This window comes from Nannospalax galili, unplaced genomic scaffold, assembly GCF_000622305.1.
Source record: "Nannospalax galili isolate Female #2095 unplaced genomic scaffold, S.galili_v1.0 scaffold186, whole genome shotgun sequence".
NCBI classification, from domain to species: domain Eukaryota; kingdom Metazoa; phylum Chordata; class Mammalia; order Rodentia; family Spalacidae; genus Nannospalax; species Nannospalax galili.
The window spans coordinates 4261270-4285265 of record NW_008358774.1 but is presented as its reverse complement, the minus strand read 5'-3'; the positions used below and the strand labels follow the sequence as shown (position 1 = coordinate 4285265).

The 23996-nt window shown below is 38.9% G+C and overlaps 1 protein-coding gene and 1 pseudogene across 1 annotated transcript in view; one reads left to right on the top strand and one right to left on the bottom strand.

Annotated features, from left to right (window-relative positions):
- The window catches only part of Pex7 (peroxisomal biogenesis factor 7), a 96827-nt gene that overhangs the window by 56257 nt on the left and 16574 nt on the right, over nucleotides 1–23996 (top strand). The window contains exon 9 of the mRNA XM_008822053.2: nucleotides 20813–20912. Coding sequence (XP_008820275.1) covers nucleotides 20813–20912 — 100 coding nt within the window. The remainder of the gene's footprint in view (nucleotides 1–20812; nucleotides 20913–23996) is intronic.
- On the bottom strand, nucleotides 13933–16033 carry LOC103724900 (annotated as a pseudogene).

Below are 23996 nucleotides of genomic sequence, written 5' to 3'. Positions count from 1 at the left end.
TTTTCTCTTTGTTTTGTGCATGTAGTGTTTTTACTACGATGTGCCGTGGACAGTTTCTTTTCTGGTCATATCTGTTTGGTGTTCTGTATGCTTCTTGTATTTGTATGGGCATGTCTTTCTTTAATTTTGGGAAATTTTCTTTCACGATTCTGTTGAAGATCTGGTCCATGCCATTATCTTGGGATTCTTCTCCTTCCTGTATGCCTATGACTCGTAAGTTTGGTCTTTTTATGGTGTCACACAATTCCTGCATATTCCATTCTTGTGCTTTCTTCAATTTTTCATAGTCTTTGCTTTGTGGTCTAGTTCGTCTACTTTATCTTCCAGTATTGATATTCTGTTTTCCACTTCATTCATCCTGTTTATGAGACTTTCTCCTGTTGTTTCTAAGTGGCTTACTCCATGTTTCACTTCCTTCTTCATTTTAGCCTGAGTATTCTTCAATATTTCTAGGTCTTTTCTAAATTCATTCAGAAGTTTATCCCTATCTTCCTTTAGTCCTTTAATTTCTTTCTCTGTGTGTGTTCTTTAAATTCACCAAATTATTTTATCATGTTTATAATTGTTCTTTTGAGTTCCATGTCCTGTGTTATCTCTAGGGAGTTCTCATTGTACCCCTCTAGAGGACTATTGGTAATTGGTTGGGATATATTACTTTTGGTTTTTCATGTTATTATTTTTTCTTTGTGACTTTGATGTGTGAATTTCCTTTGTAGTTTCTGATTCTTGTGTGAGACTCAAGCCTTCAAGTTTAGGTCTGCTTCTTTTTGTATACTTTATGTGTCTTTGTGGTTTACTTTTTGGGCATGAAAAGCTTGTTCCTCTAAGCTTCCAGTTCTCTCTTTTGATTTTATATTGGAGTCGCCAGATTGCTTTTGTCTTCAGGAGTTCCCACAGAGGCCCAAGTCAGATGAGGATCAGATGCTCTCAGGCTTTCTTCTAAGGTCTGGATCCCTCCAGGAAAGTTTTTGGCCTCAGGAATTTGGGGGTTGGACTGGCCTGGGAACAGGGCCCAGGAAAGATGCTGGTCTCAGGTAGCTGGTGGCCATGTCATTCAGAGATGCAAAGGGAGATGGGGGCAGGAAGAGGCCCCAAGGGATCCTGGATACTGCACTGAGGAACTGGGTTGGTCTTGATGCAGAGTATCAGGAAGCCAGAAGGTCAGCTCAGGTGTTCAGGAAAGAGGCTGGTGGATTGTGCAGCCCAGGGATGCAGAGGGAGGTGAGGGCAGGACCAGGCCCAGAGGGCTCCCGGGGACCTGGAGAAGGAACTGGGTCCCTCTGGATGCAAGGGATCAGGAAGTAGTCGTGGCCCCGGCGTCCAGGATAGAGCCTGGCAGGCCCTGCAGCCCAGGGAAGCAGAGGGAGTTGAGGGTGGCACCAGGCCCATAGGGCTCCTGAGGACTGTGAGAGGCAACTGGGTTGGTATGGATGCAATGGAACAGGAAGAAGTGGTGGTTCCCCAGTGTCTGGGCCGCCAAGACAAGGAATGGGACAGGACCCAGGCTATGAGAGACGGAAGGGGGAGATGGAAGGGCGAATGAGGCTGGGGCAGTGAAGGTGCAGAGGTCGCCATCAACTTACCTGGAGAGTGGCTGGCAGGTCATGCGGGCCCAGGGAAGCAGAGGGAAGTCAAGAATTTCTATATATTTAATGTGTGTATTAGTTATACCTATCCTCACAAGATTACAAGGGTTATATAACACCGTGAACTTGAAAATGCTGTGATAATTCTTATAGTTCCTACCTTCCTGTGTTGAATCCACCTCCCTAAGCGTATTCCCTGTACTTTCAGCAAAAGATCTTACCTCTTTCTTTCTTTCTTTCTCTCTCTCTCTCTCTTTCTCTCTTTCTTTTTTTTTTTTTTTTTTTTTTGGTCTTTCTGAGACAGGTTCTCCCTATAGCCCCAGCTGTCCTGGAACTCACTATATAAACCAGGCTGTCCTTGAACTCACAGAGATCCTCCTTCCTCTACCTCCTGAGTGCTGGGATTAAAGGCATGCACCACCATGCCCGGCTCTTACCTCTTTCTTAAAGAACAATAATAACTGTAGGGTCAAAGCACAAGTCAACTTCTACTCAAGTCCTGTTCATCTACCTCTGTTCCTCTGTTCCTCCTCCTGTCTGGAGCCCTGGAACACAGTTGCTCTTGCTGTTGAAGCGCTTGTTACTTGCAGGACTTGACTGCATGAAGCCACTTCTTCTCCAGGCGTATCATCACTCCACAACTCTCTCCTGACTTTCTGCCAGCACAGTTTACTTACCCTGTATCATTTGAACCTATAAAATGGATCTATATTACTGATGAATCAGGGTTAATTATATCAAAAAGGTTTTTGTGCTGTTGCTTTTGAAGGGCTTTGACAAAATGTTTTATATGATTGATTGGGCACTCGTGCTTACTCTGGAATGCTTGTGAAGTTAAAAAAAAGTCTAACTAAAAATTGTTTTCAAAATGAACAAAATGTTTCTGAGTACCAGCTTTATCAATTAGTAGTGCTAAATTTTTAATTGTATATTTAATTAATTTAAGGAATTATTCTTAATTTCAGCTCAGAGGCATGCATTAGGCTTGTAAAAGCCTTGTAGACTTCTGCACTTGTGGCTGTGTCTCTGCTCCTAAACCCGCACTGGCTTCAGCTTCTACTTCTGACTAAAATTGCTCTGGCTAGAGCCACAAGTGATTTCTGAAATAATAAATCCAACCTTGTCAGCATTTGTTGTGCTGGATCTTGAGGCAGTATTTTGTGTTCATACACACATATGCCACAGTAGGCATGTGGAGGTCAGAGGACAACTCACAGGAGTCAGTTCTCTCCATCTGCCATGTGGGGTCTAGGGATCCAACTCAGGCTATAAAGCTTGATGGAAAGTGCCCTTACCTGATGGTCTGGCCTGAGGGTACATTTTGTTCTGTTGGCTAACATCCAGGAGACTTCTTCAAGGCATTCCTTTTTGTTTGTTTTCTCTTTGTCCTCTGATCCCTTCATGATGGAATCTCCTTCTGTCCCACTTGAACTTGGGTCTACTTTTGTCTTAGTGCTCTTTCACATATGTATTCTGGGAGAATATTCTCAACCCTCCTTTTCCAGCTCTGACTTCTCGAGAGCTTTTGGCCAACACATTCAGCTGTGTAGTTGACATAGCACCTGAATGTCCAAACAAGCACCATTTTCATGCTGAACTCTACTTCTTCCTTCTTTTGCGGATCTTATTTCCTTTGGTTCAATTAATGGAAATAGCATATTCTAGTTTGACAAGCCCTAAATCTGGAATTTTCCTTTTTTTTCTGAAAAGTTAATAAATGTTTTCCCATTATGAAATGGAGTAAAAAAAAAGTAAACCAATTCATAGACAATTTATAGAAAGAGAAATATTTTTCAGAAATAAAGTTTTGTGTGTGTGTGTGTGTGTGTGTGTGTGTGTGTATGTGTAGGTCAGAGAACAACTTGTGGGAGTCAGTTCTCTCCTACCCTGTGGGTCTCAGGGATCAAACTCAAGTTGTCCTTGGAAGCAAGTGTCTTTACCCTATGAGCCATCTCTTACTGCTGTACTGTGAAACATTTTAGACTTAATATTACCTGCAGTGAAGTTTAGAAAGAAACTGTGTGTAGAGATTGCATCATGATAGGTTTATATCCGGGTAGATCCGTCCCAAACTGAAAATACTGTAAATCAAAATTGTATCTACCATACTGAATCTACCCAACATCTTAGCTGCACAACCCACTGTAGTGTCGGTTGTTTCCCTTGGTTGTTTCCACAGAGCTGTGGGAGCTCTGGCCCTCTGCTGCTTCCCACCAATGAAAGAGAGTATTGGGCTTTATCACTAGCCCAGGAAAAGATCAAAACTCAAAGAACAATTTTTGCTGAGTGTATACTTCTTTCACACAATAATAAATTAAATTTTCTTAAGCAGGACCAACATAAGTCAGGAAATATCTGTATTAGCTATACACATGTTACTTATTAGCTAAAGGGTGTTCTGCCATTTAAAAAAAAAAAAAGCCTGAAGTTTTTTCTTAACCTAAGCCACATTAAATAATTTAGAATATGATGGCTCTGGTGAGACCTTTAAATATTTTTTATCCATGGCCTTTGGTAGCAGTAAACTAGATTGAACATTTAATTTATTTTAGGATATATGTATTTTTGGCAAAATAATACAAGAATTTAATATCATTGATACCAAACTATGCTCACTCATGTTTTGCAGTTTCTCTCTTAACCTAACAGTATTAATGTTTTAATATTAAATCTGCTTTTTAGTTACAAAACTTTACAGATGTTCACTGCTTTAAAACTCAGTATTTATAGAATATCTGTTATCTGCCAGGCACTGTAATAGACAGATTTGAATATGTTGCTGAGGCAGTGTATAGTTTCTTTCCTTTTTTAAATTAAAAAAATTATATTTAGGTTTGTTTTTAATTTTTCTTATTGATTTGATCACATACCTGACAAGAAGCAACTTAAGGGAAGGTTTATTTTTGTTTACAGTTAGAGGGAATACAGTTCATCCTGGCAGTGGGCTGGGAAGACTACTGTTTACATTGTGTCTATAGTCAGGAAGCAGAGACAGGACAGAAAGTAGGCAGGGCTAAGAAACCTCAGGCCTGTATCCTGTTAGCCACTTGCTCCAGCTAGGCCCCACCTCAAGGCCCACCGCCAAATGGGAACCAAGTGCTCAAACATGAGCTAATGGGGGACATTTTACATTCAGAGCACATCAAAAATCATAAAAGTAAAGGTTTGGCGAGAAGTAGAAGCAGGCCTAAGGGGACTTTAAGCCTTTAAGTCAGTTTTCTTGGTATAGAGGGAGCTATGTAGTCTCAAATGCAGACATAAACCAATGGAAGCCATAGTCAATAGAGTTGTTAGGGCTTGACATATGCTTGGCTGTCATCAGTTGCCAACTGCCATCCACTAGCCATATAAACGCAAGCAAATTATTTTAAAACTGTATGACTCAGTATTTGTAAAATGGAAATAATGGTACACACAGCATAGGATAACCATCGTTCTGGTGAGCTAACACACACAAGCGCTGACGCACTGTAAGTGCTGTGTGAGAGTGTGAGTGTCCTGCTGTTGTCAGCCTTCGTGCCAGAATGGATGGCAGCAGAAGACCATCACTTGGGCCTTAAGAGCCATTTCACCTTTACTCTTCAAGGCTGAAGTAGTCATTTTTATCCTAGAGCTTCAGCTTGGCCTTTTATTGCTGTCTGCCCATTGGAGGTTCCAGGGAAGTAAGGAGGGGATGTGGGGTGGATATTATCTATTATCAGCCCTGTCCCTCTACATGCCTCACTGTTTGGAGAAATTTAGCACTATTCTCCCAGTTAGGCATCTCTTAAGTAGTGGGTGAACATGTGCACCTTTGAATTGACTTGTAAAAGTTTGCCTCCATTTCCTAGTCATGAAATAAAGGAAGGGATGCCTCCTTTGCAGGGATGTTTAGGGAATTCAGTGAGGTAGTACCTGAAATGTTCTTGGCATATAATTAGTGTTTTAAAAGAAGACGTTTTAAATTAGAAGGCTAATAGTGATGTTTCCTGTTTCCAAATGTAAGCACCTCAGGGAGACTTGACATATTAATCATTCATGCTTTACCTAGCATTACATTAATAAGATAATTACATCAGTTAAAGCCACTGTGGAGTCCTGTGAATAGGAAATTTTTTTACATAGTAAAGGTGAGGTAGAAATGAACCTGGTGAATAGGGTGTATTAGGACCAGGGGTCGCACCATGCAAAATTGAATGTCTACCATTTTATTCAAATCCGTGGCCAAGTGGTCACATCTTCATTTTAGTCTATTTAAAAGTGACCTGTAATACTTATGTATATTATGTACATTTTTATTAAAAAATATTTCTTAGGGAGGCAGTATGTTGTAAGAGAAAAAGAAACTTTAAAATCCTAGACTTAAAACCAGAGACTTTAAAAGAGACTTTAAAATCATTTTTATCACTATATTTTACATTTATATATAAAATTCATTTAGTTACTTAATATATAACTTTATTTAATTCTGTTTAGTCTCTTATGCAGTCAGTTAATTTCCCTCATCCTTTATTTCCTCCATCATAATAAATGTATTTTTTAACATTTAAATATCATTATATGGAAGATATTCACATAGTGTGTGGCACATGTCAGGCATCAATGAAGTTTGGCTTTCTTCTTTTCATACATATATAGTCTACAAACTTTGTACTTACATAGTACTGTATTACTATAAGTATATGTTCTAATATTTCTTATCAAATGATAAAACTCAACAAAATAATAAAGACACTCAAGGCACAATGCTTGCAATTTATTTTTAAATGATTCGGCAAAATATTGTATATGTTCATATGTAGAGAGAGGAAGATAAGGCAAATATAGTAAAATTTTCATAGTTGGTGAACTAGATGGAGAGTCTATGCTGTTTGTTTTATTATTTAAAAAATTTTTGTGGGGCTGGAGAAATGGCTCAGTGGTTAAAGCACTGGCTGCTCTTGCAGAGGACCTGAGTTCAATTCCCAGCACCCACATGGCAGCTAACAACCATCTGTAACTCCAGTTCCAGGGGAATTCAGTGCTCTCTTCTGACCTCTGCAGGCATTGTATGACATGGGTGCACTTACATACATGCAGGTAATACATTCATACACATAAAAATAAAAAAAATAATAAAATATTTTAAAATTTTTGTGTAGATTGGTAACTTTAAAAACACTGGAGAAAAAAGTAAACTGTTTACTCATGCTAAATGTGATACTAAAAGTGTTTCTTACTGATACCTTTTAATAGTATGATACAATATTTAATTTAGAGTAAGGTATCAGTTATATTGCATAAGCAGGAGAATGGTCTTTAATTGGACTGTAGCTAACTTGACATAACGCAACACAAATAGATGCTGTCATTGTCACATTGACTCATGGGATCTGTCTGTATGCATCCACTGTCTTAACGTCGGTGTGGTTGATAAGCTTTTTTGATCCTTGTGTTTATTAGCAGAGATTTGCACAGGCAGATACTTCTCTTTCTTCCCCTTCCCCTAAAAAAAGGTCAGCCAAAGTAAACAGATAGTATAGCTGAATATGTACTCTGTCTCACAAACCTTTCATTTCAACTTTACCCAGTCCCCCCTACCCACAAAAAAGGTCAGTCAGAGTAAACAGACATGAGCTGAATGCGAGCACCTTTGCAGTTCCTAATGATCATCTGTTAAGATCATTTTTAATTCCTCTACATTTTTCATCTTGTGACTAATGCTGTGATGTTAATTGTTAACATTTTCAAGACCTATGACTGAATCCATTAATGATCAGAGATGTGTTTAATGTTCTGCACCTTTGAGATATTTTAAATGGAAATATCTTTGTAACCCTATCACATACTTGGCTTTGCAGCACAGATTTGCCAGATGTCGCTGTCCTTGGGAAGGCATCTCAATGTAGTCTTTGGCTTCCATTTTAAGAAGGCTATTTCTTCCTACATTTATCTAATTCTTACAAGGATGCTTTAGTATTGAATATATTTTGTGTTAACAGAGTGCATTGTTTGATTCTTGGATAAGACTTCTGTATTTCATTGTCTCATCACTAGCAATTGAGGCATGTGTTTGAAAATTTAAGTGAATTTAAATTTGATGAAAAATTATGATACCTTTGTATATTCTGATTATAAAAACTTGCCAACAATTATATTTTGGCATGGTTTTCACCTTAGTTATAAGTAGTCATTAATAAAACTGAATTTAATACAGAAAGTACTATTTGAAGGAGAAAAAAAATTTTTTTTTTGGTCTTTTTGAGACAGGGTCTCCCTGTAGCTCCAGCTGTCCTGGAACTCACTATGTAGACCAGGCTGGCCTTGAACTCACAGAGATCCACCTGCCTCTCCCTCCCGAGTGCTGGGATTAAAGGCGTGCGCCACTTATTTTTTAAGGAGAAATTTTGTGTTTTGTTGTGTTTATTTAAGTCACTACTGCCTAGATGAGAATTATAGTAGTCAGCAAACTTGGAATAATTTTATCAGCACCCTGATTGTCAAATTAAAGTTACAGATAGACATTTTTCACTTGTCCTACAATCAGTTATAATAATGATATACTGATAAATCTTTGATTATTTTCCAAATGGCTTATTTAAATTAGTAAACTCTGAATCAGTTATTGTCATACTGGAAAGATCTTTTCATGAGGTGAACTATAACTCTGTAAGTTGAATACCAAGTGAAAAAAATCAAAATAATTTTCTATAAAATGAGAGAACATCATTAATTAAAAAGGAACTTGTAAGAGTTTTGGTTTCCATTAGCCTGATTTATAACTACAGTCCATTTTCAGAATTATTTAGTATGAACATTTTTCTTTAAGAATCAACCCAAATGCATGTCTAATTCTAGCCTGATGCAAGCACATGAATAGGTGGAAAGGAAGGAAGGATCTCGAGCCACTGTAGCTTAATGCAGTGTGAGGCACTGCCTTGAACTCTGAATTGTGCTGATTAATTCCAACAGAAAATTTATGGATTTTGGCAGTTAATTTGCATTATAATTTTTAAAAATTCCTTTGTGTAGATTCAATAAAGCAGTGGAATAAATTTTGTTGCATATGTTTATATTGTCTTAAGGGCATGTTGCTTTGCCTCATTTCTGAAGTAGGAAGTCAAAGATAATTTCTGAAAGTGAAAAAATCAGTACTAATTCTGAGTTTACTATTTAAGATAGAATAAAGTACCAGAAGCAATAGCGTCGAGAATTTAAAGTGATTGGCTCTGAAATGAAGGATTGAAGCATTGCACAGGAACCTGCTGTTCTGTGAGAAGCCTAACCTGTGCAATTACAGTTTTTAAGACAAAAGTAATTGAGCAGAAAACCTTGGTCTTCCCTCCTGTTAGTTATTTGCACAGAAGTGAGCCTGTTTACTCAGATCAACTGAGTTCTGCCAGTCAGCTGATCCTAGTTTAATATGCTCTCTGAAAACTCAGGGGAATATGATTCACCCTTGAGGTCTGTCCTGAAACCCCAATCTAGAATATGGATTAAATTTAATGGATTGAACTATGCAGAGAATATAAACAATAATTATTCATCTGTATTCATCGTAACATTTGGCAGAGTCCCTTATTGTTCTACTATTTAGGCATGTATGTGCCTGCATGTGCACATGTGTGTAAAACAGAAACTCTTTGCAGCTAGCTTTAATAGGAGAGGGGAAATGTTTCTCAGGATGTGGGCAGCCTGGGCAGGAATGCAGTGGGGGTCTAAGGAAGAAGCTCAGGCTGCTTTACTCTAAATACCTGCTTCTTTCTGCTTCTTTTTGGAGATTGCCTGGTTTGGTTTGTTTTTCTTTTCCTCACATTTTCACATCTTGTCACAAGAAAAGAAGCAGCATTATTGGTCTGCTTTGTGCTACTCTCTTTGTCTGGCTCCTGCCTCCTCCCCATTTCTGCCCAGCATCTGCTGAGTATGGAGTTGTTAAGTAAAGAAAAGGAGTGTGTCTCTAAGCTGTACATTACAGCATTACAGCCCTGGTGGACTTATTCATAGATGTTTATTCTAGATGTTTAGCTTTAGAGTGAGGACCTTAAGTATTTCATGTGGTGTAGCTAAGAGGTGGTCAGAGCACAGCCAGACAACTGCTGTAAGTTTAGTGGTTTTCACTGTGTTTGTGCGTGATGTTCTATTGCAGCCTTACCTGACAGGTTTCCTACCTATACTCCCATGGAATTCTCTTTAGCGCTAGGTCCCTCTTTTCTGTGTCAATTAACAGTCCAAATGTGCACAGGCTCTTCTTGATGCATTGATCTTGATACAATTTCATAAGATTTTGTTTCTTTTTAGTCAAATATCTTTTGAAATTGATTTACAAAAGATTATTCATGATTCTTTGTACTAGTAAACAAACTCTGCAGGAGTTTTCCCTTTTTCTCTTAGCCCCTCTTGTTGAGATGTGACAGTCTTCATAAAATATCATCCTGCATGCCTGTGGATCACAGCCATAAGTACTCCCAGAGCTAGCCCTCCATCAGCCTAATGGTTTTCTTTAATTTGTCAAAGTACACTAGGCTTCATGCTGTGTGGTTCCTGGGCTGAATGTTTATTGTGATGAAGTGGAAGCTGCCTCTTGAAAATACTGATCTGATTAAAGTTTTAATTGAAAGATTATAATTAATTCATTTTGATAGAGAAGCTAAGTTTAAATTTTTCTTTCCATATTTCGCCTTGAAAATTTATAATTATGATATGGTTTCTGGGTATTTGTGACTGAATGTTCTAAAAGACATCTTTGAAAATCGTTGAGTAATTTTCTAAAATCAACCATTAGTTTGTTCTTCATTACTACATTACTAGGCAATTAGAGCTTTTCAGTTTTAAACTTTGTTTTTGTTGCAGTTATAAGTTCCAGAAACAAACAAAACAAAAAACCAAATAGCTTTCTAATCTCATGTGTGAATAAGTGAGTATTAACTTTTGACAAATATTTTCGAGTAAATGAATTTCTGTTCTTTGCTAAATTGCTTTACTAGGCTACAAATTGTATTTTAATTCCCCCCTAAAAGTGGAAAAGACAATAAAATAATAGACCCATAATTTCATGAGTCTTAGCACTTGCCTTTGTGTGCCACTTAACTGATCAACTTCTTTTATAACCACAGGGATTCCCAGTCCCTGCAAAAGACTGAATTTGTGTGGTTACCAAGGGAGCTGACCAGTTTACTGGTACATAAGTTAGATGAAGTGTGTGCTTATAAATATATTAGAAGAGGAAGAAATTCCTGAACTCTGTGTCATGGGAGTTCATGTTTACTCTGCCTCATCATTTTCTTAGGGTATTGAATGTAAGTTGTCTGACTAATGGAGTCCTGGCATGGACTTTGGCTTATGGAATTTTCTATGTAGTTTGAGAAGGTAGGGATAAACTGAGTTCATGTGAAGTACAAGTCTGTTTGAATGTTTAGTGTTAATCAGAACTGTCTGGAGAATCCTAGATCATGCCTTTCTGTATTCTGAATTCCTTTTGATTAGTAGAAAAAAAAATGGATACATGTGATGTATGTTCTTTGGGGCTGATGTTTATTATATGGCAAGAATTTCCCTTAGCTTCTATCTCTATCTACTTTGGATGTTTTTATCATGATCAAAAGCAGATTTGTGTGTTTATGTGAGTGTTGCGCGTGCATAGGTGAAGGCCAGAGGACATCCTCAGATGTCTTTCCACAGGAACCATTCACTCATTTTTATTGAGCCAGGATCTCTTAGTGGGACCTGGATCTCCCAGTTAGGCTAGGCTGGCTGCTGGTGAGACCGGGGACCCTCCTGTCTCTGCCACTTAGGTCCGGATTGCAAGCACATGATGCTACCAAGCCTGGTTTTTTGCATGTATTCTGGGGATCAAACTCAGGCCTCATGCTTCCATGGCAGGCACTTGACTGATTAAGCTATCTCCCTGGTCCTGGAAAAGCAAGTTTATAAAATAACACAAAAGCACCATCTAAACTATAAAGTGCTAAATGTGTATATAATATTACTGAGGATGGATTGAGTAAAGAGGAAACTCAGTCATGGATCTTTTTCTTTCCTTCCTTCCTTCCTTCCTTCCTTCCTTCCTTCCTTCCTTCCTTCCTTCCTTCCTTCCTTCCTCTCTTTTACTCGGAAAGAGAAGCTAATATTGGTATTATGTTACTTTATAGTAATAATGTAGAAGAAAGCAGGGTTTTATAGTTTAGTAATTTTCATGAAATAATTGTGTTATGTTTCCTCTGTATCTTTTTTCAGTTCTTTGTCTCTAACTTATTTGTCCTTCCCCAAAGTTTTACCTTTGTGCTAGAACCACAGGATATGAGTAAATTCTTACTAGTAGCAACTGTTTCTGACAGTGATGCCCAGAGTACCCTCCTGGGACCAGCAGAGTCAACAGTACTTGGGAACTTTTTTCTTGCAGAAACTTTTGAGCAATTCCAGATCTTCTGAATTTGTTTGTAGTAAGCTCTCCAGGTGATTCTAATGTAAATTTAAGTTTGAAAACCAGTGGTTTAAGATCAATGGTTCAGTTACTGGCTAATTCCCCACAACATAAAGTTTTGTGGCTGTGTTACAGTGATGTGGAGAACTTTTACAGACCGTGGTCTGGGACTCATAAGTTTTTCAAGTTTCTCACTTGATTTCAGTGTGGTTAAGGTTGAGAACCATTGCCCTGTTGACTTTTTCCTTCTACTCACCTACCTGAAATCACTGTTGGTCTAAGGGAGAACTTAACATTTCTGTACTTTCTGAAATAGATTCAAGAAGTATTGCTTTAGATGGTGATTTTTAAACTAGTTGGTTGGCATCAGCATTCCCTGGGAGGAGCTTTCTGGGCTGCATACAGTTCTACTCATTTCAGGCACAGAGCCAAGGAATGTTCTGTTTTCTGAATGACCGAGGTAATGAATCCTTTCTCCATCATTTGGGAATCTACTTTATTTGTGAGGTTCACCTTTGTTATGTCTCTTGTGCTTAATGTACTCATTTATTCTTTCATCCATGAGCAGTCTTTGGGGGAGGTCCTCTGTATCAGTTTAATTTTCAGTGTGAGATCGAGCTCAAGGCCTTGCACATGCTAGATAAGTGCTCTACCACTGAGCCCCATGCCCAGCCCTTGTCAGACACCCCCCACAGAGGCATCACTTTATTGCTTATTAAGCTCTAATATTGACATTCTCAAATGTTCATCTCCTCTAGAGCAGTGCTGATGGACTTTTGATCATGAATTAGCACCTTGGATATATAGCTGATGCTCAAATATTTCACTGCCTCTTTTCCTCACTAGCCAAAGTTACCAAGATGTGATATATAATCTAACGGTTTATAGGGATGGACACACAAAGCAGTGTGATCTCAAAAGGGAAAAGCGTCACCCAGTAATGACTATATAAAACCTGGTGCATGCTACCTTCAAGGTATGTTAGCCCTCCCCTTCTCAGATTCAGAAACTGCCAAAGCATTTGCCTAAAAATGAAACATGTTCATTTAACTGTATGAACTTTTAACAGAGATTCTATGAAAGTTTATATTGGTTTTCATCTATGGGAGTGATTTTAGTATGTTTTCTTCCTAACTACTTTTAGGTGGGAATAACTCAATTTAAAAAGAAAAAACAAAAAAAAAACCCTGCATTAATGGAGAGGTAGAACACAACATGAAACTGTTTACCAAGTACTGAAGATTGAGAAACAATGCCCCAGGTAGCATCCTCATTCTTGAGGCTCAGGTAGGTATGCTTTCTATGGAGCAACTCTATAGACTTCTTCAGACCTTAGACCTCAGACCTCAGACACAGGTCAAGGTCACTGGCATTGTCTGACAGATGTCTAATATTAACAGGATATTGCCACACCTTGGGAGGAACATACAATACAGTGTTACAAACTCAAAGCTCACTGAGCATGGTGGTACACAGGATCCCAACACTTGAGAGGCTGAGGCAGGAGCACTGAGAGTTTGAGGTTAGCCTGGGACAAGCAAGATGTTGTCTCAACCTCAAAACTAAAATAAATGCCTAAAACTTAAAAAATAGAATAGATCATTCTTTGCAGTAAAAACAAATTACATTTCTATTGAGCTGCTCCCAATCAATCAAACAACAACCAAAACCAAAACAAAACAAAATTTCAGCTAGTTGCAGTATTTAACAAGTATAGTGTCATTAAGATCTACTTTTATTATTCAAACTACAGTGCACAGAGAGCCATCAAAGGCCACTTGGGGCAAAATGTTTTACCTCTTTTTCGTGTGTTCTTTAACAGAGATGGGAAGCTACCCACTGTGTAAAACAAGCCCATGAGGTACAGTTTGCAAAGGAAATGGCCGAGTCTCTTTGCCAAATTACATACAACCTAGTGCTGTTTATAGGCCAAAGAGAGAATGCACATCTCTTGAAATGCTGGGGGGTTTATTCTGTGGGAACATCTTTGGACTCTGCATCAGTTTGTCCCACTTCGGCTTCCATGATACCTGGGATAGCAGTAACAGTTGTGTTTTCTACCTCTGCTGCTGACACAACTGCCTGACTTCCAGCCTCTGCAGCCCCTTTTCTGGCCTTGTCCTCAGTGTTCCCCTTCTCAGATGCTGTTGCAAAGGTCTGTTCTTCCAGTGGCTGTTTGGTGTGGGGGTCACTATTGGCCTCCACTGTGTCCATGGGGCCTTTCACTTCGGTCAGAACTCTTGTAGTTGCCTCTCCTTCCCCTTCTACAGCCCTCACTGCTGCTGTAATCACCTCTGCTAAGACCTCTGCAGCCACTTCCTCTGGTGTCTCTTCCTTCTCTTCTCCTCCTAAATTGTCATCCCCTTCCATCTCAGGATCAACGGTTTCATTGGCAAAAGGGTCCTCACCCTTAAGGTATTTTTCCAGCATCTTCACTATATGTCTGTTGTTCAAAACACTTTTAGACACATGGAGACTTGTTTTCTTGAACTATTCAGCCTCCAACCTACGGTTGTTGTTGTGGTCCACAGAGTGCACATTGCCGCTGGAGGAGTTGATGTTGTGCAGGAATCAGCATGTCACAGGCCAGACAGTGTGCAGCTTCAGTCTTCTTGAAGAAGTGCTCCTGGCCAATTCCTTTGAACAGATCTGGTTTGGGTTTGGGGCTTTCCTTCTCCATCGATTCCTGATGCTGCTTCTCACTTTTCTTATTCCTGTTTATTATGTACCCCTGGAGGAACTCCATTGGCTTGTCAGGCATTTTGGTGCTTATAAACCACAGTGTTTCTTTGTGAAATTTGTTTTGCAGATGCTTTTGGATTTCTTCATCTTTTTGCAGATGCTTTTGGATTTCTTCATCTTCAAAACTACGAAACTTGCACACAGAACAGGCAAACTGAATCCTGTCAGCTGCTCAGTCCCGCATCCTGTCTCTCCTCCTTTGCTTCTCCTGTCTCTTCTTCACATCCTCATCCTCATCTTCCTTTTCTCCTATGTTTCCCAGAGTCACAGAATTCATCCTCCCCCATGAATTCTTCATCTCCTGACTGGAAGTCACCAACTCCATCATCATTTTCAGATAAATTTCCTTCGCTGTCAGCTCAGGCCAGTTTGGCATCCAGCTCTTCATACAAGGGAAATTGCTTCCTCTTCCTGCCCATGTTGTCTGGTCAAAAGCACCCAAACCCTTTCCTTCTGGGCCAATCCCGTATCTGAATCTTGGACAGGCCACATCTGTAAGGCATGGTGTTACCATAACCACCCACCCCCTGCATGCCCATCATGCCATAGTCAGGGGCCATGGACTGGGAGAAGAGGGATGTAGGTGGCCTGTTGGTGGAGGACCCACCTAGACCACATCCACCCATGTAGTTCAGTCATTCCAAAAAGTGGATAGGGGCTCAGAGGAGGCTGAGGGTAGCATGAAGGGGTCACTATGCATGAAGGTGCTGGAGTTGCTCCGATCTTGGAAGTGACCCTGGCCCTGTCCTTGGCCCCTCATGAAGCCATCAATGGACATTCATGGGCTGGGTCCTGACAATCATTATGTGTCCCACAAAAGATGTCCCACAAAACGGACATTCTGGTCCGTTCCCAAGTTGAAGTCATTGTCATGGCTGTAGCTTGGATGGTAGGGATTATATTCAGGTAAGCAAGGCCTGGAGTCATAGGAATCATATGGATGGAAGCAGAAGGAACTCTCCCAGTCCTGCATGCTCTCCCCACTGCTGGTGTTCCTGCCCCTGCCTCTTTCCTTGGACAACATATCCCAGCGCTGATGGATCTTGGCAATGAGTGAGTCAGAATTGCCGGTGATTGGCTCTGGGCCAAAAGAGGCCATGTGCATGGCAGAGCCCCCAGCTGCAAGGCCACTATCACTGGCCTTGGTGGCCTCCCATGAGACTGGGCCGTAGCTATAGGACACTCCTGCAGAAACACTGGTGTTCTGGGTACTGTAGTAGTTGTAGTTATTGTAACCTTGCCAGCTGGCCATACTGCTTCCATATGTACCCTGGGTGTTGGCAGGTCCTGCACTCCACACCCCATAGCCTCCATGGCCCTGCTCCATGTCTTCACATGGCCCACCAGCAGACCCTTTTCCTAGCTTTCCTCAGGAGCATTGTCAGACACTTTTATACATGCAAGAGATACAAAGAATAAGACATTGCCCCTGCATTCAAGGGGCTAGTGCCAGTCATAAGAAGGTAGATCTGTAAGTTAATACATTCATGGAAGTATTTTAAGTACTACACTAGAAGCTAGGAACAAGAGCATCATTCTTAATGTATTCTTTTCTATTACTCATCCTGTTTATTCTTCTGCCTAAATATATCTCCAGTCCGTCACCTTTCTTCTTTGGTTGCTGTCTCCACATTACATCCTTGCTGCTCTCATCTCTTTAGACTACTAATCTCTCCCACACCCACTCTTAGCCTTTAAATCCATTTTTCTCACACTAGCCAGAAATACCTTTTAAATGTAAAATCTAACTCTACTAAGTGAAGATGTCAATAAGGGAAATCCCTGCTTGGGTTTTAGTAATGCTCTATACTTTCTTCAAAATATTATACTTTGTGAATTTAAAACTTTTCCAGTTGGGTATGGTAGCACACTCCTATAATCTTAGCACTTGGGAGGTAGCAGCAGGAGGATCAGGAATTCAAGGTCATTCAATCTCACCTGTATAGTAAATTCAGTGCCAGCCCAAGCTACAAGAGACCATTGGACCCTACTGGCTTCCTGTGCCTGCCTTACCTCCCTTCCCTGTTCAAGCCCTGTTCCCTGCTTGCCTTCTTACCCACTGCCAGGCTCCACTGATGGTGGAGAGTTCTCTTTTCTTTCCACCTGGCTTGTCCTCAGCCTTCAGATTCCGGCTCATTGTCACCTCTTCAAGTTGTCATTCTTAATGATCCTGCATTGTCTTTAGGGCACTTGTTAGTTTGCACATACTTGTGTTTCAATTTTTTTTTTTTTTTTTTTGCTCTGTTTGCTTACTTATTTTCATTGGTGGAGATTGAACCCAGGACCTCACATGCTCCTTCTACTTTGGCGATTAAAAAGGGAAAGTGGGGATCTATCCCACTGAACTGTGAGCTGCAGGAAGGCTGGGGCTGTGTTCCTTTTGCTTATGGTGCTTGGCACCATAGCTGACACATAGTAGGACCTATAAATTGTTGATGAATAGTAAATGAAAAGATGTGTAACATTTTCTGTTCATTGTTCTAGACACTACTAGACTGTTAGCAATACAAATGGAGGGGATTATGAGGGTGTAGGTTACTTAAAAATATGAAAACTATCACAACTAATATATAGGCAATGCATTGAAAAATAGCCAACACAGTTCTCTGTCTTTTTCTTGTAGTAGCAAAGACTCACAAAGAATTGATAACTAACACATTTCCCTTGGTCAAGGGAAATGAAGAACTTTCAAAAATATTTAAAACTTTTTGCTGAATTCATCTGTTGGTTAAATTTCGTGTTACTATAGAAATTTTAGATTATAATTTAGTGAAGTAGAGCATAATTACAGCTTAATTTTTTAAAATAGTTTTGATTTTTTATTTACTGTGTGCTTGCTTTGTTAAAGCACTGTGGGGTCAGAAGGCACAAAGTAAGTCAGCTAAGGCCTTGTATTATGATCACCAATTTAAATGAAAAATGTTCTACAGTTTTATCATATTTTAATCATTGGGGACTTGTCCGGTATTTACTTCCCATCAGAGAGCTTAAACAGTCAGTGATTCTATCAGCCAAGAGACAAAAAGGCACCAAGTAGTGTATGTGCTGGACCAAAACAAACATTTCACTTAAAAATAATATGCCTTATCTACCCAGTTAATGATATGTGTAGCCTGATTTCTGCCAGAAAAGAGGAGCCCTGTTTAGTTCATAGAGGCCTCAAATAAGTAGCTCTTAGGGAACTCTTGAGACTAGAAGAAGGTTGCAAGGAAAGAGCACACCACTTGCTTCAGTGCAAATGAGAAAAACCTGGAGAAACATGCATGTTCCTCCTTAGGACCTTCCCTTTTTAGATGGAGCATGAATGGAGATAAGTGGAAACATTCTGGAAGTGTGCACATTGAACTATTCACAGTTGTTGCTATTAAAGAAGTATTAAGGAAATAAATACAAGTATTGTCTTTGTTATTAAAAATCCACTTTCAATTTAAAACTAAAGTATAGTCTATTGACGTACTGCCTAATTTGTTTTCTCAACTTATTTAGCTTGTAAGATTTTACTGTAGTTAATGATATTTTTAAAATATATTTCAGTGTACAAAAATATTTTTTAATTATACATATTTATGTGGATTTTTCTGATTTTCCTAGCTCCTGTTCCCCTTTAAGTTAAAACTGAAGGTTTGGAAGCTTGGGTAGAGCACCCCTGTCTTCCCAGCATTTAGGAGGCTGAGGCAGGAGAATCAGGCGTTCAAAACCAGCCTTAGCTACATAGCCAGCTCAAGGTTACCCTGGGCAACATGAAACCTTGTCTTAAAACAAACAAACAAAAACAAAAAAGAAGGAGAGGAGGAAAGAAAATTGACTGTTTCTTGAATCTCTTTCTTTGACTCTCCATGTTTAATAAATCCCCTCACAGAAAAGTCTGGTTATTGTCCATTTACCACTCTGGATTCCCGTCTTACCCAATTTTTACCCAGGTGTTTCTTGTAGATGTTTTTGTTGTGGTGGTTTGCTTGTTTTGATGTTTTACCTGGGATTTGTAGTTGTTGTTGGAAGTTATAATATGTTTTGTTTGAGGATATTTTTCACACAATTTCCACAAGTGTGTAATAGGTTGAAATCATGGTGGCTGTGACTACATCTAGAATTCTGTGACCTCGATGGCCCATCCGGCAGCATGGGTGGCTCGGCATTGTGTCCCTGCTAGACATCTTCTTTTCACGAGGCCCACCGCCTTGTTCTCAGTGTAGCTTTTCCTTGTGGCAGAAACTGCATTCCCAGAACTTACTGTTTCTTATCCTTGAAAAGTTTTAATATAAGAACCAACTATGATTTGCATAAAGGTGATTTTGCTCGCCTGTTCTACTGACATAAATCTAAATCCATGCTGAAATTAGAGAGCTGAATACCTAGATTATATCATATTGACCTTCCCACAGAATGATTCCACTAACTGACAAGTGGCAGCTGGTGACACAACTCTGTATACTGAACAGGACTTAAATTTCATTATATAAACATAGTGTATCTTGTCTATAAATTCCCAAAGGAGCATTTCTTTCTGAGTTTTCTGTGAGCAGTGTGGTTGGGGATACTAGTTCAGGGCCTGGTTATATGTCTTATTTTCTGTTGGCTGGTAGAACACTTAGCATATTGAGGTCCTTCCCTTTTGAGTACGTATGACTTCATGGAATGTATTTTTATTTACTAATCTCATTGACTATCCCAGCTTAGTTTCCTACCATTAATTTTTCTTTAACTCATTTTTTGTCAAATTAAACCCATATTTTAAAAACTATTATGAATTGTTGGAACATAGTGGATATATACAGTTATTTGATTATTGTTTTAAATAATAAAAATCAATGCATAACTAGTTTTTATAAATAAAATTGTACATTTCCATGTTTACTTTTGCTTATATAAGCATCATAAAAATTCAGAAAATTTGATCTTGGTACAATTTACTGTCTAGGAACAAGATTTCCAAAACCAAGAAAAGGACCGTTAGCATTTCTGAGGTCTGTGTCTTGCTCCCTCTCTTTTTTGAAAAGTCACATTTTTTTAAAGTAAAATGATCCCCCTAAATATTCTGTAGCTCTCAGTAATCAGATAAATGAGCTGTTTGTTCAGTGTTTTTCTGATACCCACAACGCAGATTATCCATAGCAACAGTTCTTTTCAAAACTTAATAGGGCCAGTGCTGTGTTTATTAGGGAAATAATACCACCAGGTTAAACAAACTGTGACTGTTGGTTCTATGTGTTTGCTCTCTTTCAGAGGGCTCTGCCTAACCTTCAGTGTGTTCCATGTTGTACATCATTAGACAACCTGAATTAGGATATGACTCTTAGGATTCTGAATGTGCCGTTTTATAGTGTTTAGAGTAAATAAAAAGATGATGACTAGGTAAAGCTTTAGAAAGATAAAGTACTATTTTGTGTATTGAAAATAGAGCTAAATTTTCTGAGCAGCAGAAATCAGAGCTTATTATGATAAATATTGTCATTCTCAGTCTGCAAAGGAGAAATAGAATAAAAAAATATTGGCCCAGCAAAACACTTTTCTGTTTTTCTTGATTCTGGAAATGTCAGTGATATGAAATTTATAAGAAAAGAAGTGCCTCAAAAAAGAGAGTTTTAAAATTACAGAGATTTTCATAAGAGAACAGATTTAAAGAATTTGAATTGCTGTGAATGAAACCTAAATCCTTTTCATGGTGCTTGTTGAGAACTGAGGTAGAATTAAAAAAATCACAAGATGTTGAATTCATCTAACCCAATATTCTTGTTTATAGGCATGATTGCTTTTAGAAATGGCTACAAAAGTATGGTGTCTCTCACCCCAAATGTCCTTGTAGAGTTTAATAATTTTTTCTAAATAAAAATTTGCTAAGCTTCCATTTTACAAGGTACTGTAATGAGAATACAGAAAGTTTTTTTAAAACTTGGTAGATTGATTGGTAATTCTGTTTTGCTTTTTGATCTAATAGAATGGGGGTGCATGCTTTCCTGATTAGATGTTTTATATAAGTTGATAGTGGGCCCTGCATTTATGAATTGCTAAAATATTTTCTATGTCACATGTCTTTTTTCACAAAAGTATTTGGGGAGAGTTTTAGCATTTGCATTATTTCTTTTTCTCTCTCTCTTTATCTTCACAGATTCTGGAATTTTTCAAAGCCTGACCCTCTTCTTGAAACAGTAGAACATCACACAGAGTTCACTTGTGGCCTGGATTTAAGTCTACAGAGCCCCACTCAGGTAATGGGTACAATTTCATGTTTGTGCCCCCCTCATCTGTATAGTTCACAAATAACTCTACAAGTGAAGACCGTACATAATGAAGTGGTAGTAGGTAGAGAGTTGTCCTTTCTAACAGGAAAAAGGACCTTCCTAAGAAATGTCATATCATGCCAAAAACATTCTTTAGTCTCTCTAGTGGGGAATGGGGGGTGGCAGGGAGGGACGAGAAAAATGTAATGGGCATATTCTATCCTGACAGGCTGGTAGGAGTTAGGAGCCTGTAATCCCAGTCAACACTAGGCAACTGAGACTATGGGCAGATCATTTCCCTCTCTGGACTATCACCCTTGGATGCTCAAGTCCAGTTCAGAGGGAGAACAAAGACAAGGGGAACTTCTGTTTTAGTGAATAACTTTGTAATTCCCTCTTTTGTTCTCTTGAGAATTTAAGAGTAAATATTTTACACTCTAAATGTTTTTCAGAGTTCTTTAAAAGGTTGTCTCCATTTCAGAAATAGTAAATTCAGGTCAGAACCATCACAGTATATTGACTAATAAGGTACTCTGTAACACAGACTGAGGGAAAACTGGCCTATCAGTGAAACACAATAGTACATGGAGGTTCTGGGCCATGATTAAAGAATTTTGCTTTTATGATAAATTTTAGAAGTTAAGCAAAAAAGAAATCCCATTTCACATGATTATATACCTAGCTTTAAATAATACACAAATTTCTTTTAGGAACCTTAAGGGCATAATTCAGAGTTTAAAAGGATCTCAATAGGCTTTTGAGCATTCAGGTTAACATTAAAATAATTGTTTAAGACTGACTTAGTGACATATAAGAAGAAAACAATGAAATGGAATTAAATACACATTTAAAAAAACTAGCTCATTTTCTGAAAAATACATTTCATTATTGATCATTTTTAAGAAGATATTTGGACGTGTTTATTATCCTAGTTTTTAAAAAGCTGTGCTATACAACTGAAACCTGGCAGAACCAAAGGATCCTGTGTAACACAAAGTATTCATTCTTGCGTATTTTATTACCTGTGCTCTGTGAGACTCAGGCCAGAACTGTGGTGGCCCCTTCAGCACCTCTGTTTCCTTGGCTGTGGTAGTTCCTCATGTAAGTCTGAAAAATACCAAGTCTTTCCCAAATCCTCCAGAGACCAGGTTATTAAAAGGAACTGTGTGACAATGGGTTTATTAATCAACGTGATACATACCCTTAAACAGTGAGATTTTATTGCAAGGCCATCTATTTTGTCTGTAGCCTGGCAATTGCTATCTGCTGCCAACATTTGGTTAACTAAATTCCATTTGTATTAAGGAAGTAGTTGCTGTTGAGAGCAGGTAGGAGTGGGGAAGCGGGGGGCTCTCTCAGTTGTAAGACACCATGCAAATGTGCCAAAAATCTCCTCTGAGTTCATTTAAAGAACATAGTTTTGAGGCTGAAAGACTAGAGAGAAAAGTATTTCCTCTCATTTATTCTTTCAACATATTTTCATATGCCAAGACTTGTAGTAGGTACTGGGGAGATTCAAGGTGAAATAAAACTAAGCAGAGGTCTCCTGCTTTCATAAAGCATTAAGTCCAGGTTAAATCAGATCATTGTACAAATGAATGTAACTGGGAAACTGTGATAAGTTCTGTGAAGAGTTCATAATCCAGACTTAAGAGATCCATAGAAACTGAGACTCAACGGAGAGCTAATGAGTGAGCAAGTATTAAGGCATGAAGAGAAGATGAATTGACTGGCAAGATCCTGTGATGGGGACCAATGAAGGAATGCATGTCTTCTTGATTCACAATATTAGTATTGAACAGCAGAATTTCAAAAATATATATGGAGTTACTTGTCATGTTTTAAAAATATTGAATGTTGAGAATTGACTGAATTTTATATTTTTCTCAGTATTAATTGACTCATGCAGTCAAAACAAAATACCACAGACTGTGTTTCTTTATTTTTCTGGAGACTAGAAGTCCTAGTTCAAGATGCAATGGGTCAGTTTCTAGTGAAGGCTCTCTTCCTGGCCTGATAACCACCTTGTCACTTTGCTTCTTGTGACAGGGAGTGAGGGAGAGGGAACAGCAGATATCAAATCTTTGAGCTGGTAGTAGGGTTGGTGTGATTAAGGTACAGCGAGAAAGCCAGTGTACCTGAGGTCTTGAGAATGAGAGGGGAATGATGGAAAGTAGGCAGGGGCTGAATTGTATAGGGCTTTATAGACCTGCTGTGTTTGATTCTCAGAGTAATTACCTTATAAAGCCATTGAAGGCTTAAAGATATAAAATGATAGGAAAAGGTAGATTCTGATTTATCTTTGAAAGATACTTCTGATAGCTATGGGAGAATAGACTGTAGGGGAAAGTAGAAGCTGGGCAGTCAGCTTGGAGCCTCTTGAAATGAGGTAGGGAAAGGACAATGGTGGGTTCGAATCCTAGAGATGAAGATATGGAAAGATTCAGATTATATTAGGCTGAGCTATATCATATGTGCTGCAAGTTTTATATGGTTCCACTTAACACTTTGAAGATAGGAACCATAGAAGTTACTGATGGATTGGAAATGAGCTATGTATGAAAAGCAGAGGGGTCAAGTTTTACCTCTAGGAGTTGGCCCTAGGATGCTAGGTAGACAGTAGTCTAATTTAGTGAGTGAAGGTGGGGAGGAGGCAGTTTCAGATAGAAACAATTAAGACAGGCTGGGAGATGGCTCAGTGGGTAAAGCACTTGCCATACAAGCATGAGAACCTGAGTTTGGATTCCCAGAAGCATGTAAAGCCAGAAGTAGTAATGTGCATCTGTAATCCCAGTGCTCCTACAAGATGGAAGGCAGCAACGGAGCCAGCTATTAGAGTTTCTGCAGTGATTAACAAGGTGGAAAGCAAGGCCCTACACCTGAAGATGTTCTCTTACCTCCACATGTGCACCATCGCACATGTGAACCTGCACTCACATGTACACACACACACGATTTAAAAATTTTTTATTTTTGTTATTGAATTATCATGATTTTCATACAATATAGTTTGATGGTATTTAGATTCCTTCCCCCTGTCTGCAGCTCCCCTTGCTGCTCTCTGCCCAATTT